The following is a 19010-nucleotide window of genomic DNA, read 5'->3' on the forward strand; positions in this document are numbered from 1 at the left end:
GTATTGTTCTGTATTGTTTTGTGTTGTTCAGTGTTGTATCCATAGTTGAACATTAAGATGATTGTGTTTTATGGTTGGTACAAACCGCTCGAACAAATGGATGAGCAACGAGATGACAGTGACAGTGACAAACTGGTAACTGTTGAAAAGTCCATGAAAAATATAAATAAATATGTTAATATTTACTTCTAAGTATTTACATTTTTCTAACAATCAACAAAGCAATTACTTAGTGTGTGTGTGCATGTGTGTGTGTGTGTGTGTGTGTGTGTGTGTGTGTGTGTACTACATCAATGTGTCCATCATCAAACAGATAAAACACACTGAGTGAAAAGCTGACCACATCTCACCTGTAAATTGAGCCATTAATTCTGGGATTTTTATTATATGCCAGCTGTATAGAAATACTGATGAGACACAACAAAACTGTTTTTATCATGAAGTCAGTTAGAGCCTTGGTTGAAGGAGGGGAACAGACAAATGTTAAACCATTCAAGCTCTCCACTGATACTGGGAATGACAGCTCAAGTTCAGATCACTCACTACCTATTTTTCATAGATAGTTTTTGGGTCACACCAGTGACTTGTATTGTCATAGATGCTCGTATCTCTGTCCTCTGTTGTGTGGGTTAGCAGGCGAGAGAAGGAGCTGGGCTATCTCCCTTAAATGCTTCCTTTCCTCTCTCAGCTTATGTGGCAGGGTCTTGTGGAGACTTTGGCTAAAGCACTAACCAGACTGTTGGCGTGCTCAGTGACAAAGAGGCTGCTTGCAAAAGGACAATTTACCAAAGGATCACAGTGGTTATGCAATGCTGACTTCCCTGTGTGCCATGGGCCTATCAATTCCATTTCCAAGTCTGATATTTCCATGAGCACTACTCATGGACTCTAGTTTAAAGCCGAGCTGGACCTTTAAAATCGTCACTCCCTCTATATATGTGTGCACATGGAAAACAGTACCTTTCTTAATGGAAAGGCACTTTGGAAGGCGAGTCTGAGAGTGTCCTTTCTCCGCACAGGTCGCTCCTTTCTTACACCCTTAGTTAGGCAATGCTAACACACTGCATCTTCTGAGGACCCTGTAGACTGTGCTTGCATCTGCCCATTGCCCTGGCTCGGAATCTCTGGGCGTTTCAGCAGTTGTTCTGAAGCCTTGGAGTGTTTATCTCCCACAGGCAGCTCAGCTGTTCCATGAGAGGAGCAGTGGAATGCGGTGGAAGAGACCCAGGCCTCCGGCCACCCAGATGAGAGAGTTCTGTGTTGAGGTCCCTATATGGTCGTGTTAGACTGAAGACAGGCTCAAGTCTATCTTTGTTCCTTGTTTGGGAAGCAAGTGGGAGGGGAACAGGCCAAGGGACTATATAACCCTTCAGTGTTCAGCTTCCCTGAACACCACCCAGAGCGGAGAAGCCCAGCTGAGCACTGTCAGGGTAAGTGTTCCAGGTCCAGGAATGTGCCTGACACATCCCAGAGGCTCCCCTATATGACCCATTATAACCAGATGCCGTCTCTGTTGGAATTTGGCTGGTCTCTTGCACCCTAACGTTTTTGAATGAAAACTGTACTACTAAAGTGATTGCAGCTTTCCGCTGTAACTTTAACGATAAGATTACTATGCAACTTGGTGTGGGGGAGGAGGGAGATGGAATGAAATCTCTGCATGCGGCACCTGTGAAATATGCTTAAATTAAATCAAGTCTGGATCTAGCAGGGCATTTCTGGGGGGGGGGTGGTTTAATTGTTTCTGGTGCATTACATATCTATTTGTATTTAGGTACTGGAAACTCCACTAGGTCTCCACAGATTTGGTGATTTTTCTTTTTAAATAAGTGGTAATTTGGATGTAGGTAACGAGATTGAAACCGGAACAGAGGCTGGTTACCTGCTCTTAGTTTAGACTCTGCTTCTGGGTTCCTTTGGCTTGAGATGGAGCATCTGCTATTGGAAAGGTGTTTCTGGAGTGTCTGAGCTCACACGGGATGTGCTGCCTTGTAGCTGTTGCTTGGTTGTTTGCAGCAAAGGAGAGCAGGAAACCCACTAAACCTCAGCGAATAAATAGAGAATGAACAGAGCAAGCATCTGACAGCTGTTTGTGTCTTAGAGACAGGGGTCTGGTTTGCCTTTCTCTGAGCCTGGTGAGGCAGGCAGGACAGTCACCAATTGGCCACCCCAGGCTGAACTTCACAGTAAATCAGGGTTTGGCAGCTTCAGCTCAGACCAGAGTTTTCATGCTAAGATTTTCCTTCCATTTAGTGATTCATTACTAAATATGGTTTGCATTTCAAGACCAGTGATCTGGGAACGGTGACGTTCTTTGCCTCCCTCTCCCTCCCACTAACTACTCATTTTTGGCACGAGATGTACTCTAGGCAGTTGGAGCAAACCCCTTGACCGGCCGTTCCAAAAGCAGACCTTGGAGTATGTTTTGCCTAATTAGGAAATGCTCGCTCCAACCCAAGCCTCTCACTCAGGTTAGGTAAGAGTTGGACGTCACTGAGTCAGCCCCCTTCCAAGGACTCTGAGACTTTTCTAATGACAGTACTCAGTGTAAAACTGTCAAATTCCTCCTGGGCATTTTTTTCCAACTAAAATTGTATTTAATGAATTTGAGTCTTTTTTTTTCTGCATGCTTACAGATACTGAATTTCAACCTATTTTTTCTGAACTTTTTATGTGCTCTCTCCAGCTGCCCCAAACAGGCAGCAGAAGAGGTATCAAAGGACAGGTGACTTCACAGTGACTATCTCGCTGTTACCGTTGGTGATCCACAGTGAAGCCTGAGTCTGATAGTTGTATTCTGTGTTCAGCTCCTACTTTTGGATGGGAAAGTCTGATTAGCACATCCTTAGAGAGCCTGGGGATGCTCCTGCTGGTACCTCTAACAAATGCTCTGACCTTTTACAGCTTTTTTCTATGCTGTTTTTCTTCTATTTCTTACCTTTCTTCTAATTTCCTAATTGCTGGAAAGGAAGATGAATCACACCCGCGCCACGCATAATTCAATCTGGCAAAGAAAGGGGAAAATGACAAAAAAACTAGACAACCAATTTATTAGTCTCATTTTCATTTCTTATAAGGGAACTCCATCAGTTCAGGCTTTCCATTCTAAGCCTAAAGACAATGGGGAAAGAAAGAAAAGATTAGAAAATCAGAATGACTGCATAATAATAATTGTCTGATGATGTTTTTAAAATTCTAATGAACAAATAATTGCAGTAATTTTAACATTTATTGAGAATTCATAGTATATCCATTATAAATGTATAAGATTGAATCCCCATAAGATCTCCATGTGGAAGGTGCTGATATTATTGCTATTTTATGGATAAGGAAACTAGAATTTAGGGAAATACTTTACTATGTGACATAGCTTTTAAGTCATGACTGCCAAACTGAAATCCAGCCTCCTGATTCCAGACCCCAAACTCATAGTCACTGTGCTCTTTGATCTCTGCTGTCATCACTCTACTAGAGTTGGAATTTATCCCAAGTCATTCTAACTCCTTCAGCCATGCTTATTAGTGGAGATAATACTTTGAATTAAAAAATATGCTATTTAAATTGAAATTCACATAATTTGGAAAGGCAAAGATGCACTGCTGAGGGAATTTTAGGCTCCTGAAAAGATGAAGCAATGATGGGAATGTGTTGGCAGAGCTTGCTCCAACTTTTATAATATCTTTCTTTACTTACGCTCTAAAATTTTCATTGAAAGAGCTAGTAGACCATTATGCTGATGTCTGGGGGTGTAATAAGGTGACCACTAGAAGAATCTCTAACAACATGAAAGTATAATACCTTAATGTTAGCCATCAAACTCTTTAATTAGACATTTCAATTGAATTATGTTTGGAAAGCTGTAAGGATACCCAGATTGCAAGGCAAGGGCTAGCCAGGGCGACCTGGACTCTTGTTCCATTCTGCTGCTAGCTCTGTGTGCCTACTTTTTCAATAAGATCACATTTGGCAGTGCTCAGATGTGATCAGGGTCATACCCCACAGTACTCCAAGTGGACCATGCGTTGTTGGGGTTAGAACTCAGGGCCTTGAACATGCTAGGCAGGGTGTTCCACTGCTGAAGTTATCCCCCTGTCTCTAAGTGTCCTTGAGCAGATAACTTTCCTTGAGTTTTTTCACTTTAAAAATGAGGATATTAGGGGCTGGAGCAATAGCACAGCGGGTAGGGCGATTGCCTTGCACGCGACCAACCCAGGTTCGATTCCCAGCATCCCATATGGTCCCCTGAGCATCGCCAGAGGTGATTCCTGAGTGCAAAGCCAGGAGTAACCCCTGAGCATCGCCAGGTGTGACCCAAAAAGAAAAAACAATGAGGATGTTAGATGAAACTGTTCTCTATTTTACCAAATACATGTCATTGCTTTTGTATCTTTGTAAATTTGTTTTTAGGCTCCAACTTCTGAGTGGAACATTTAATGTCTTACAAAGTATATGCATTTGGAGCCAGGGAGATTATTCAAAGAGCCAGAGCACATGGTTTGCATGTAGGAGGCCTGTATCCAATTTCCAGCACTGCCTGGTCCCCTGGGCACTGCCAAGAATGACCCCAAACACCAAGTCAGAAGTAGTCCCTGAGCACTGCTGGTTATAGTCCAAAATCAAGCAAAAGAAGACTATGTACTTACTTAATTTAGAAAGTTTAGGAAATTTTAAAGAATTCAGAAAAAAATTATTTAAAACAACTACAAATCCTATCACTTCAAAACAACTCCATAAATATCTTGATAAATATTGCTAATCCTTTTTTTAAATGCATAATAGTATGTTTTTTCAGTGCCAGTGACAGAGCCTCACACATACAAAATATGTGTATAATCACTGAGTCATACTTCTGACATTAAAAGGACATTTTTGGGGGTGCACACCTGGCAGTGCTCAGGGCTCACTCCTGGCTCTGCACTCAGGATTACTCCTGGCAAGTGGAGAATCACATAGTGTGTCAGGAAAATAGACCTAGGTCGGCTGTTGGCAAGGCAAGTGCCATACCCACCGTACTACTTGTAGGTATGGCACTTACCTTGCCCTTTAACAGCTAGCCCCTAAAAAAGACTTCTTTAAATGGATTATGTGATATTATTTTACTTAACCTGTATTCTTATGTAAGGATGGAACTTTAACCTATGGCAGCAAAGTATTCTACTATAAGTTATATAATTTATCAGCATACTTTCCCAACTACTTGGTATCTCAGCTTAGTAGAGATGTTTATTAATGGAAAGAGCTGCAGTTCCTAAATTTTAAGACTATTTTAAGGAAGTATTGATTGGTTTTAAGTTCTTTATTTAAAGAGTTAGATAGAAGTCTGAAAACTCCAATATATTTTTCTCTCAAACATTTCAGCATCTGAATTTTGACATGCTTACATTCCTCAAAGCATACTTTATTTTTAAATCGCATCTTTCAGAAAATCAGAAAATGTGACTTTGGGTTGAAAGAGAGGCAAATGGTAAAGACATTAAGAAATGCAAAGTCGCTTGTACTTGTGATGATTTGGTCTCATAGTCTGAGCACCCATCTTCACACTATAGATATTTATCCACTCTCCTTCTTGGTACGTTTTAAAATGTGTCATCAGCACATGTGCTGTGCCAGCGATTGTGCTATAGGCTGTGCAAACATGAAATCAGAGCTTTGATTTATGAAAAGCTTAGTCTGACGTGGCGTTTCTCAATCTTTCTCTACCATGGCCCCCTTTCAAACTTGTGTCTTTCCCGTAGCTGTCCTGTCATACTGGTTGGCCCCTTAGACTTGTGCCATGGCCTCCTATTCCTGTAGTTTTCACATATGGACCCATGGGAATATTTGGAGGCCCTCTTGGTTGGGGTGCATATGGCTCTTAGTTGAGAAACGCTGACCTAAATAAAGTACTCTGGAATATGCAGTGTTAGAGAAGGGTCAGGGTAGTCTCTTCAAGAGCATAGAGGAGGTCTGAGCATGGTGTGGGTCTGGGAATGTTCAGGTAAAGCAAAGACTGTGTTACTAAGAGAGCCTGATTTCTCCTTGTTCCTTGCAGGACTGTGAGCTGCCGAGCCATCCAAGATGTGTGAAGAAGAAGACAGCACTGCTCTTGTGTGTGACAATGGCTCTGGGCTCTGTAAGGCTGGCTTTGCTGGGGACGATGCTCCCAGAGCTGTTTTCCCATCTATTGTAGGACGTCCCAGACATCAGGTGAGTAAATTTGAATGGAAATAGGAAGAAACAGGCCTATGGATGAGGTTCTTTAGGTCTTTTAAGGCCCTAGGTCTCGACAGACTGTCTATGGCTCTCTCCCCAGACACTGTATAAACTCATTAAAAATATACCTGATGAATAATATCTAAAATAAGTTTCAATTATATATATATATATACATATATATATAATGTGGGTAGACACCACTTAGTCTATCAGCTATAAAATCTGACCCTTTTCATAAGCCCTTTTGGTTTACGTAGAATCATTGTCATCATCATCATCATCATCATCAAAAATGCTTATGGGCCAGAGAGAACTCAAAGGGCTGAGCTTATACTTGCATAAAGGAGACCCAGGTTGATCTCTGACAATGAATTTTCTCCAGGGTATAGCTGAAAGTAATCCCCAACCACAGAATTTGGAACAGTCCCCACATACCACTAGGTGTGGCCTAAACTCCCCCTGTCTCCTGCCACAAAAAATCTCGAGCTACCAAACGTATACTGCAGTTACTCTTTGAAAAGAAATTATAATAGAAGCTTGGCTCACTTATTTTCATAGAGCTTGGTGTTAGATAACAGTAAGCATTGCTATCAACAGCAACTTATATAGTGATACCAGTAAATATATCTGAGCAGACTTATGGCAATTTTGCATGATATTCTGTATAAACAAAATATTGGTGGCAGCCACTTCATAAAAATTGAGAATTTAATTTGAAAAATTTGCCCCCACTTGAGAAATACAGTTAGTTCATTGAGTCTATCTAAATAATAATTCTTAATATGGGTATGGCATATATTCAGGAGAACAAATAATAAACAGCTCCAACAATGAATAAATTCTGTACCCTTGTTGCATACAGTGGGTTTATTCTGCACTAGTCATTTGCTTATGTTTTATTAGCATCTATGAAAAATTAGAAATTTCAAAATAGTCACTCTGTTTAATCTAAAATCTTATTACAATTCGTTTTCATTTTTCTTGTAAATAACTGTCATAACAATTTTTAAAAGTACATCTGACTAGTTTAGGTAGATTCTTTCATGTTGATTGGTATCAATTTATTTATTATAAATCAAGTATTGAACAGTAATTTGTAGATATAATGCTTTTACTCACAGTGATCATAGCATAACATTCATCTACTCTATGGTAGGTGACAATTTTAAGCATCCAGTTTAAAGGACTTAAGTGAGACAAAAATGCCACTTCACTAATATGGAAAATTTTGTATATTAATCCAACAGTGCCAAATATGTACCAGAAAAATTTTCACAGTGCTAAACAAGACAAATATAACTTTTCCCCCTATAGAGATCATTATGTGGCATTAAGGATAAAAAATGTAATATACAGTGCCCTCACCCACAGGGTGCTCCTCGGTTTGGCATTTGATTCATCCTGTTTCTAGTCAACAGTAGTGTCTTAACATCACAGCGATCATACAACCCAACAAGTTGTCACTGATACCAAAAGGGTGATTTTTCTATTGCTCTATTACAATAATTTAACTCTTAGTACTTGGCTTGGTTGAAAGTTACAGAGAAGCTGACTTGCAATTTGTTGAACTTTTTTAGGGGGTAATGGTAGGAATGGGACAGAAAGACAGCTATGTAGGTGATGAAGCACAAAGCAAAAGAGGGATCCTGACCTTGAAGTACCCGATAGAGCACGGCATCATCACCAACTGGGACGACATGGAAAAGGTAGGGTGCAGAACCTTTCTGGGTCCTGATCCCTGATCGCAAGTACCTTGCTATAGCCTGCGGGGGAAACAACTGGTTCAAGTCACCCAATTGTACTTGTTAATATTTGTTCCAGATGGGCACTAATTGAAAAAGTTTTTTTTTATTTAATTAGTTGGCATTTTATTCCTCGAGGATTTTAACTCTCATTTTTTTTCTATTTTAGAGTTTATATTACAAGCACCCCCTCCCCCCCCACCCCTTAGAATCTAGGAAATCAGGAGACACATTTTACTCAGTAGTAACATTTTCCCAACAGAAATTTTCATCACTGGGGGCTGGAATGATAGCATAGTCTTGCAGGCAGCTGACCTGGGTATGATCTTTGATACGCCATATGGTCCCTTGAGCCTTATCAGGAGCCATCCCTGCGCGCAGAGTAAGCCCTGGGCACCACTGGGTGTGGCCCCCAAAGGGAAAAAAAAGAAATTTTTATTATTAACAGAAATGTCTGCACACCAGTCAAAACTTTGTGCTAAAGAATTGCAGCATAATTGCAGGTCATTCTTCTCGGGCCCAGGGCCAGCATGCAGCTGCTTCATCTCACGTACTAGTGACACATGTGCTAGCACCTTTGACTATACAACCCAAAAGGGGGCTGGATGTTTCTTTCACTGAAACAAGAAGAAATGAAAATTTACACATAGAATCTGGTTCAAGATTCTCACCTACAAAGACCAGATCTAAGAAAGTATGTTTTGAAAAAAAAATCTTTTAAATGATGTTTCTGCAGTTTATAAGATGATTGGAAGAGTTTCTTACATAGGCTACTGCTTTTATTCCATCAAAGGAATAGAATTTTCAGGAATTTCATTTTCTATCTAGAAGCCAAAAATATAAAACCCTTAGATAAATAATAAGAGCAAAACAAGATAGTTTTTAGTCAATCTTGGTTTTTTGGGTTTTTTTTTGCTTTTTGGGTCACACCCAGCGATGCTCAGGGGTTACTCCTGGTTTTGCACTCAGGAATTACTCCTGGCAGTGCTTGGGGAATCATATGGGATGCTGGGGATCGAACCCGGGTTGTCCGCATGCAAGGCAAACACCCTACCCACTGTGCTATTGCTCCGGCCCCCCCCTTTTTTTTTATTTACAAACAGTTTTTGTTTTATTTTGTTTTATTCTGGATAAAACTAATAATCTAATCTGGCTGTTAGGTAGCTCATTCTTCCAGTTTTACAGAAATTTGATGAACTTAGCTTTTTTTTTGACAATTATTAATTGCTTTTGGTCATCCAGAAATTAAAAAGCATACTTGGTCAGAGAAATGGTATACGTATTAAGGCACTTGCCTTACATGTGGCCTACTCAGGTTCAATCCCCAGTGCCACATATGGTCCCTTGGGTACAACAAGGAGTGATCTCTGATCAAAGAGTCAGGAGTAATCCCTCAGCATGTCAGGTGTGGCCCAAGGACAAAATAAATAAATGAAGAGTGCGCTCAGCCATTAAGCAAACAGGCTTATGCCCAAAGTATATTCTCACAGACACACTCTAAGTCAGCCCTGACTTTTATGTTTGGAAACACTCAATGGTTTAATGTCTGTGCATCAGTGGATGGTCAGAGCAGTGCTTTTCAGCCATGGGTCCATGCACCAATGATGATTTGCAAAAGACATTGCCTCTAACTCACAGTACTCCTGAATCATGATGTGATACTATCATAGATATTATAAATCATTTATTTTTCCTTTAGTCATTCACAAATTATTTCTTCTCTCCACTGATCTGTAGATTTTAAAAAGGTTGAAAACTACTAGTCTAGACAGAGACAGGCAGGAAGAGCAAAGACAAAGACAAGAGGAAGCAGGAAGGCAGGAGAGCTGCCCTCTCCTAACATATGGCAGAGAGACTTTCCCCTGAGAGTTTAACAATGACAGGTAGTCTTATTCATACAGACATTTGTCTTTATCCCTTGCTTATTTAAACATTACTTAGTAGAGGCGAATCACTTACCAACTTTGAGCTTCGATCCCTGTATCTGGCAAAATTTGGACACAGAATGAGCATTTGTAATGTTTGATTTCGTCCTGTCTCTCATGACTTTATTCTGTTCCAGGGATGGGAGGGATGGATGTACAGTGCTAACAGTTCCACCCCTGTGTTTCTCCTCTAGATCTGGCACCACTCTTTCTACAATGAGCTTCGAGTTGCTCCTGAAGAACATCCAACCCTGCTCACTGAGGCACCCCTGAACCCAAAGGCCAACAGGGAGAAAATGACCCAGGTTAATATTTACTCCTGACCCAGCACTTTTGTGGGTTTGGACTCCCTAGAAGTCCACCAATAGACTGATAACTTCCTAGGAACTCAAGGCTTCTGAAGAACAGGAAAGGATAGGAAGGACTCCTTTCTTTGGCGGCCTCACATTTTACTGTAGAATCTGCCTCTATGTCCCCCAAGAGCAGCAGGAAGTTGAAAAGACTTTATGGAAAAGGCAGTATGTTTAGGTTTAAAGCTTCTAAGGAAAAGTTATTTCAAAAGTCTAGTGTGGAGTTTTGAATACAAGTCAGACAGCTTTCGGTTTCAAATGTGGCTCTGTTAGCAGTATGATCTTAAGGAATCTAAATTTCTCAGTCTCCGTTTCCTTCTTATAACATAGCCATTAATATATACATATCCTTATTATAAGTAATAGGTTCTATTTTTCCCTAGTTATTGGGAATGGTATTGGTATTATTTCCTCTTGATGGATTATGCGAAGATTAATGACAAGATGTTAACTATGTATCATGGTACCTGATACACTAAACAGTCAACAAATAATTATTGTCATTTTTTCTACTTGCATAAAAACATGATAGTCTGAGACCACCTATTCCACCAGCCAGACAAGGTTTCTAGTTGAGATAAATGATCACATGAAAACAGCTGATGTCAGTTTCATGCTGGCTATGGATAAGCACTTGGCTAAATAGTGTATATGCTTTAAAGCATAATAATGAGAAGCAGGAGCTACTGGAATCCTAACCACATCAGTAGTCATGAAAAAACCAGAAGCTAGGATATTTTAAGCAATTTTCCCCAAAGGTTACATAGCTGGGAGTGCCAGAACCTTCACAGTTGTGATCTTTTAAAGGTTTAAAGAATAATAAATGCAACTACTGCAGGGTCTTCTCTTTGGAAGATCTCGTGGTGCTTAAACCAACACATGAGGCATTGTGTTGATTCTACAGGGGAATCTCTGTGCTCCTGGGACTTGTCCCTTGTGGTAAGACAGTGTAGGAGGACTGTTGTTGCTGTAAAGAACATGAAGACAAAAAGCAGTTAGATTTAAGACTAGTAAATAATGTCAGTGATAGCTCAGTGGGTAGGGCATTTGCCTTGCATGCCACCGACCTGGGTTCGATTCCTTTGTTCCTCTCGGAGAGCCCGGAAAGCTACCACGAGGTCCCCCCCCCACCCTGCACAACAGAACCTAGTAAGCTCCCCGTGGCATATTTGATATGTCAAAAACAGTAACAACAAGACTCACAATGGAGACATTAGTGGTGCCCACTCGAGGAAATCGATGAACAACAGGAGAACAATGCAACAGAACAGAACAGTTCTAAATAATGCCAGACATTGTGCTGAGTAGACCAGGGAAGGTATCTCTGATGGAGAAATGGAGGGTCTTGAGCAGCTCAAAAGTGTGTGGCTCACTCCCCACAGTGATGGGGGGCGGGGGGGCTCTGCTGCTCATCTTTTCCTGGGTGCTGCAAGCAAGGACACTGGTAGGCAGCTCCTGCTTTCCAGGAATCAGGGCCCCTTCGATAACACTGGCCAGCAAGTACAGTCACAGAATTGGAGTTCATCTCCACCAGTCTAAGCTTCAGTGTTTAAAGTCCCTTCCTTGATGGAAAAGAACTCAAAACCTGACTCTGGGCTTTACTATTTCTTTTGGCTTTGGCGGAGTTACAAAAATCCTCAACTTTTTATACTGAAGGAGCCTGTGAGGTCGTCAGTCCCAACTCCTCCTTCCCTTACAGTCGCGAGACCTGGGATGAAACCCACGTTAACAGCTATTAAGTAAATTTCTCCCAGGTCACTGTCATGCCAGGTCCCATGGCCAGGATAAGAAGCTGGGCTTTTCTGGCTGCTGTGGGCGGGGAGGAGGGTGTTGATGTGTGGACCTTGTCCATCCCTCCTGAGCCATCAGGTCCCTAGTGTACTGCTCCTCCCACTCAGCCCTTTATGTCTGCTTCTCTGTGACCAGGACTGCCTGGCTGTCTATCACCTGAGTCTCCCCAGGACCAGACAGGCCTGTCTGCATGTGTCGCAGTGTGCGCTCTTGAACATTCTTGCTGAGATGGCAGCGGGACTAACTCAGCGCTCTGGTTTGCTTTGCAGATCATGTTTGAGACCTTCAATGTCCCAGCCATGTATGTGGCCATCCAGGCAGTTCTGTCCCTCTATGCTTCTGGCCGGACAACTGGTAGGTGTGAGGGGAATGGGGCATAATTGAGTAGACTCGATGAAAACACCATCATTTCTGGGATCTCACAGCTGCAAACATGTGCAAGACGGACTGGGGGTCAGTTAGAATCCACAGGGTTAATCTCAGACCTGAAAGTTCTTCACATCTTGAAAAACGATCTTGTGTGGGAGAGAAAGCTGCAGTGGCTAGAGGGTATGTTCTGAAAGCAGGACGTGTGTGTGTGTGTGTGTGTGTGTGGCAGGGAGAGGGCAGGTTCAACACTGGCACCACGTAAACCCCAGAGCAAACCCCAAGCTCTGGATCAGGTGTAGCCCCCAAACACCGTTGGGACTCCAAAACCAAAATAACACAACCACACACAGTTTGTGCTTTGTATTTCCGGGCTCTGACTCTTCCTTTTTTTTGGCCTCCCCTAGCCCTGTCTATATTCCCTATGTTTTCTATGGGGTGAAATGCTTTTTATGGGGAGAGGGGAAGAAATTCACCCTGTGATTCTGGTGTCTGCTCTCAGCTCTCTGCAGAGGGGTTGCTCCCAGAGGTGCTTAGGGGATGGTGTGGTGTAAAGGATTGAAGCCAAATACGTAGCTTGTGCCCCAGACTCTTGAACTATCTCCCTGGCCCTCAAATGTCTTCTCTCCCTTTCAAGAGGCTTAGAAATTCTCCTTCAGCCAGTGACCAAAAAGGCACTTCCTTTGTAACTTATCATACCCACTTGTCCCCCAGGCATTGTGCTCGACTCTGGTGATGGTGTCACCCACAATGTGCCCATCTATGAGGGCTATGCCCTGCCCCATGCCATCATGCGTCTGGACCTGGCAGGCCGAGACCTCACTGACTACCTCATGAAGATCCTGACTGAGCGGGGCTATTCCTTCGTGACCACAGGTGAGGCCCGGGGGGATGACAGTCAGGGTCCACACTTCGTGGTGACTCTTGAAGAAGTGGGGGAGAAGGACCATCACCCATAGAAAGAACTGACTCCAGTGCCATAAGCAAAGCATGACTTTCTCGTGTGAAATTGTGCAATGTTAGCTTTCTCCTTGAGAAGAACAGTAATAACTTTCTAGTCTTATGAGCTCTTTAGAGTTATAATAGTGGAATGTTTTTTCATTCTTTCCATTTCCAAATAGGACAGACAGGGCAGAGCCAAAGATAATGTGATATGGCAGTTGGCATTCTAACCAAGCCTCGGGTCCCATTCCAGCCACTCACTAGCTATGTGACCTTAGATACGTTGTCAGCCTCACTAAGCTCTAGTCTCTTCATCATAAAATGGAGGTAATCACAGATCTTTCATTCAATTGTTGTGTGACATGAGATCATGAATGTGGGATCGCCAGCACTGAGAGTAAACAGTCAGTAATTGTTAACTAGTGTTAACATCAACCCAACAAGGAGTGAGATGTGTGTCTTCATGCTCTAAATTGGTGCCACACAGGCCTCCATCTCTAAGAAGCAGAGGCAAAAGTTATTAGATTCCGGGGAATTCCTTAATACCTATGGCCCTAGCTGCTTGGTCCCCATCTAGTTGGTATTATCTGATGGTTTAGGTATCTGGATATTCCTATGACTTCTTCTATACTCCAACTTTGTGAATCCTGAAGATGTTAAAATCATCTTTGAGGATAGGTATTAAATTGATTCTGTGCTTCTTTGGTTTCCCACAAAAATCCAAGACTCCTCCAAAAGGTTCCGTTGTCCCAGATGGAAGCAATATGAAAGTTTTCTGCCAGCTTCTTTCATTTCTCCTTATGGTGTAGCTCTAGAGCCGCCTGTATTGGTCCTGAGCCAGGGCCAGCATAATTCTACATTGCTAGATTTCCTGATTTCTCAAAATCTCCTGAGCTGGAATCTACATGGACCAGACACCATGGATCTCTGGTTTCCTAAGGAAACAGTTTTAGTATAAGATGCTCTGAGCAACTAAAATAATCCAAAATTACAAACTGCTACAAATACAGTTTTGTATTTGTAAAAAACTACAAATTTTGCAGTTATTTCTGCAAAAACAGTGAATGTACAGGACTTTCTCTTCTGTGCCTTTCTCTAGGTCTCCAATCTTATTACCATCAAGTGGTTCCCAGACCATATGCAAACCACACTAAAGATGACTGTGTGTGAGGCACCCAGCCAGTTTTCACTGGTGGATCTCTAAGTTAATGACCGACCATCATGGTTTTAGGTGCAGAATCCTGAACCTAGACATAACTTTGAAGGAACTTGTGTAACAGGAGAGACTGAAGCAAGGCAGGTGGGGATTTGACTGATGTGTGCATTTCATTGACAGCTGAGCGTGAGATTGTCCGGGACATCAAAGAGAAACTGTGCTATGTCGCTCTGGACTTTGAGAACGAGATGGCCACTGCTGCATCCTCCTCCTCCCTTGAGAAGAGCTATGAGCTGCCTGATGGGCAGGTCATCACCATAGGGAATGAGCGTTTCCGCTGCCCCGAGACCCTGTTCCAGCCATCCTTCATTGGTAGGCCAGAGTCTCTTCCCTGGGATGGGGACATCACCTGAGCACCCTCAGATCCAGCCAGCCCCTTGGCCACCACCAGCAATAGGGACCAAGCAATAGGGGCCACAAGACTTAAAGCATTTCTAAACCAAAGAAAAGTGGAGAATGTTCCATTAAAACAATCATCCTGGGGACTCTGGGAGGGGGGTATGCTGTGCCAAGGATAGGAAGTGCAGCTCTACCACTTAACTTTCACTCCTCAGCCCCAGGAAAGTCCTTTTTCTTTTTTTAAAGGAAGGCAATAGACTTAGGGAAACAAAGAAAGGAGCTTTCTTCTTTTTGGGGAAGGGGTGGTCACACCTGGTGGTGCTGAGGACTTACTCCTGGCTGTGTACTCAGGGATTACTCCTGATACCTTATGTGCTGTAACTATCGCTCCAGCCCTAAAGAGGAGTTTCCTTGCTAAGCACATACTGTGTTGCAGCCAGTGTTGTAGTCAGAAGCATTTGATGTGTGATGTAAAGTGAAAGAATCAAGTAATGCCTGTGCTCAGAACACAGTAAGCAGATGGATGGAGTTTGTAAATAGCTGTAGGAGAGAACCATGGGAGAGGCTGTTCTATGTTAGCACCAATCTTGGGACAGGTTAGCTGACTGCTCCTAGAGGGCAGGTTCTGGAAGGGGGAAGCATAGGATTAAGTCTTGCTACTACTTTAATGATCTTGGAAAAGTCACTTAACCTTTTGAGGCTCCCGTGTTCTCCTATATAAAGTGAGGACTGTAACAGCACCTATATCCTAGGTTGGCTGGAAGAATTACGCCAGCCTTGTGTAATGCACCAAGCCCATGCCATCCCTCTTAGAGATGGTTAGAAATGAAGAATCAGCCATTGTTGCTGCCATTATCACACCACAGCACTGGAAACAGGGAAGCATCAACTTAAGTCTTTTCACAAGACTCAGTAGAAATGAATAGGTCAGGGTGGAAGAAAAAGAGTCATTGTCCCAAAGAGTAGTAAGCCCTTTCTTGCATGAAGATGTTTCTGACTGGTTTAGCTTTGAGCAGGGAGAACAAGGCAACAATCAAAGAGGAACTTGAGAGTTCTGAGCAGTGATACCTCCCCACTCAGCCTGAGTTCTTCCACAGGGTGTGTGAAGACATTACCTTAATTTGAACTGTGTCTAGTAGAAAGAGGGAGATCCGCTGTAGCCCCACCCTCCTGAAAAGTCTTCGATAGGGCATTTTCACTGGACAGCAGGTGGGGAACCATGGGTATGACAAGAACCTTTGGTTCTCTCAGATGGCAATTACCTAGATGATTAAGCCCACCCAGCGTCAGCCCAGAGGGAGATTTTCCAGTTGTTCCCACTTGGTCTCCCATATCTGGCAGGTCCAAGCCCTGTGTCTCTTTTCCAGGGATGGAGTCTGCAGGCATCCATGAAACTACCTACAATAGCATCATGAAGTGCGACATTGACATCAGAAAGGACCTGTATGCTAACAACGTCCTCTCTGGAGGCACCACCATGTACCCTGGCATTGCTGATCGCATGCAGAAAGAGATCACAGCCCTCGCCCCCAGCACCATGAAGATCAAGGTACACAGGCGGGGAAGCCTTGTTATGAGATGGGAAGGACTCTGCAGAGCCCACATTGTGGTCACATGTGCATGGGTGGTAGGGCTAGGCAGTAGGTAAAATGCCACAGGTCACACCTTACGGCACATAACTCAGTTCATAAGAAGAGAATTATTGCATACAAGAATTAACCCATACTCATCCTTACCTGTAAAGGTGTAAAGGTCAACAGGGCATCTATGATACTAACCACTGCCTAACCAGTGGACTTGGTTGGTACAATATTGTACAGCAACTTCTGCCACAATCAAAGCTCCTTTGAAGATGGGAGTTTGTTTTTAGATAAAATATGCAATGTCAAGTTCTGAGCCATAGTTTAAGGAAATCAGAGACTTGAGTAGGACTCTAGAGAGGCGATCAAGCAAAATCTGGGAGCCAATTTTCAGTTTGCCCAAATAGCAGAGCAAATGCAGTAAGAAATGTTTCTGGTGCTTTGGAATTGATTGTGAGAAGGAATCTAGGAAGACAAAAGCTCTCATTGAATATCTCTAGATCCAGACTATTCTCTCTCCTTTGGCATCAAAAAAGCCCCTTCATCGATGCCCCTTTGTAACCACCCCGTTCTGGTTCCAGTGCACTAACGGCTTTTTATTTTTATTGTTTGCTCCCCTCTCATCCTGATGGACAGATCATTGCCCCGCCAGAGCGCAAATACTCTGTGTGGATCGGCGGCTCCATCCTGGCCTCTTTGTCTACCTTCCAGCAGATGTGGATCAGCAAACAGGAGTATGACGAAGCGGGGCCTTCCATTGTGCACCGCAAATGCTTCTAAACACGCCCCTGCTCTCTGCCCCTAGCACACAACTGTGAATGTTTTGTGGAACTATACTTTTACTCCTTTTCCAATCATTCCTAGCTGAAGCTCTGACTCTTCGCCTATATGTCTTTTTTCCCCGCCTTGAGGGTCTTTTTTTTTTTTTTAATAAATCTGAACTATGTTACCAGTAGCCTTTAGCATTGGTGTCTGGTCAGCAAATTGACCATGCTCCTTTCTTCTTAGCTTTTTCTAATGGTATCTCCCAGGACATGCCATAAGTATGTGCCTGTTTCACAGTGGTCAAATCCCAGGAACAAGGGAAATTCCACCTAAACATTCTAACTGCAAAGCCTTTGAAAATACCAGGGAGATAAACATAAACATGAACTAAAGTATATAAGTGATATGATCCTCACTGACTTCACAGCTTGGGCACAACTTGTTGGGTAATTACATAACTTTGTTCTCTGTTTACAAGCCTGGTAGTATAGCCTGATGGGTGAAAATGCAACAAGTATTAGTGTCTATATGCACAGACAATAACATATATCTTCATATGGAAACATATATGCAACAAATGTATATAAAACCTTCAACAAACGTGGGGTTTTTTGTTAGATATATTTTGAATATATTAAGAAAATACATTTTTTTAATTAGAAAAACTTTGCTCTATAATCTCACTACACACCTTTCCCTTCCCATCCATGTTTGTTTCTGAAAAGAATTCTACAGATATATTCAAAACAAAAAGGTTGGGAAAGATTTATGTGTATAAACACACATTTGTTCCTCTGTGTGTGGGGGAGGGTGTGGCAAAAAATGTTGCTTTCATGCTCATTTTAAAGACCAAGAAGCAGAATTTGTTCCCTTAACACAATTACTCAACTTCTCTCAACTTCAATGCTCTGATATTCACCTAGATTAGATGCTGGATGACCTCTCTACCCTTAAAAGTCAGTTTTCCTTTCAAAACATTTTATTTTGTGGGTCCAGCCTGTTTAGAGTCCTTCTGGGTCTGTGACTGGTGTAGCTGGTCCTTTAGTGTCAAAACGTTTGAGTAAGTGAGCGGCTTCTAAAGACGCCTTGGAAATGACGAGTCTCTGTCCATTACAGCAATTCCCTGCAAAGGGCTTGAGGTCCAGGATGTAATGTTCGCTTAGTTGACAAAATCCAAGTATCCCTTGGTCTTCTCTGCCCTATTGCTTGCTATTGATCTGGATTAATATCACAAAAAATACCAGTGGGCACGTGCTGGTGCCTGTAATGGCCAGATTCTGCAGTGAGCTCTTTCATGTGAAGATCCAACTTTATTCTACGGCAGCCCCAAGAACATGCTGCCTTATAACAGATGGAGTATCTGAGTGGTAAAGAAATACACCCAAGGCCACATGACTGACAGAGGCAGAACGTGAGCTTGGTTCCAAATCCATATTCTTAACAATTAGACCAGCATTTCTTAGAGAACAGAGAGACCAATCTCTTCTGTAGATATTTTTTTCCATTGATTTATAATATCATGGATTTCAGGGATTTTGCATCATACATATGCATGTGTATAATTGTCACCACTCCCACCATCAAAATTCCAGTGACATCCTACTACCAAAGATCCTTTACTTGTCCCAAATGACCCCCTTCACTTGCCATTCTCCCTTCTCTTTTCATTCTGGACTGCCAACTCTCATTGATTTCTAAGAGGTAGTTTAAGGGAAACCTGCACTTCAATGTACAGAACCTTGCAACCAGATTGCTTTCATAAGTGAGGCAAAAAGCACCAATCAGGAGCCAAGGAGAGA

General features: G+C 42.4%; 1 protein-coding gene and 1 non-coding gene across 2 annotated transcripts; one reads left to right on the forward strand and one right to left on the reverse strand.

Annotated features, from left to right (window-relative positions):
* The first annotated feature begins 1387 nt into the window (after positions 1-1387).
* Positions 1388-17401, forward strand: ACTA2 (actin alpha 2, smooth muscle). Its single transcript, XM_004607493.2, has 9 exons — positions 1388-1430; positions 6032-6186; positions 7773-7901; positions 10057-10167; positions 12273-12357; positions 13084-13245; positions 14648-14839; positions 16234-16415; positions 17083-17401. Exons 2-9 carry the CDS (start codon positions 6058-6060, stop codon positions 17224-17226), a joined length of 1134 nt encoding a protein of 377 aa, XP_004607550.1. The 5' UTR covers positions 1388-1430; positions 6032-6057; the 3' UTR covers positions 17227-17401.
* On the reverse strand, positions 8387-8638 carry LOC129399495 (small nucleolar RNA SNORA53). Its single transcript, XR_008627129.1, has one exon. It is a non-coding gene; the product is annotated as a small nucleolar RNA SNORA53 (small nucleolar RNA).
* Positions 17402-19010: the final 1609 nt, after the last annotated feature.

Source organism: Sorex araneus, chromosome 11, assembly GCF_027595985.1.
Source record: "Sorex araneus isolate mSorAra2 chromosome 11, mSorAra2.pri, whole genome shotgun sequence".
In the NCBI taxonomy this organism is placed as follows: Eukaryota; Metazoa; Chordata; class Mammalia; order Eulipotyphla; family Soricidae; genus Sorex; species Sorex araneus.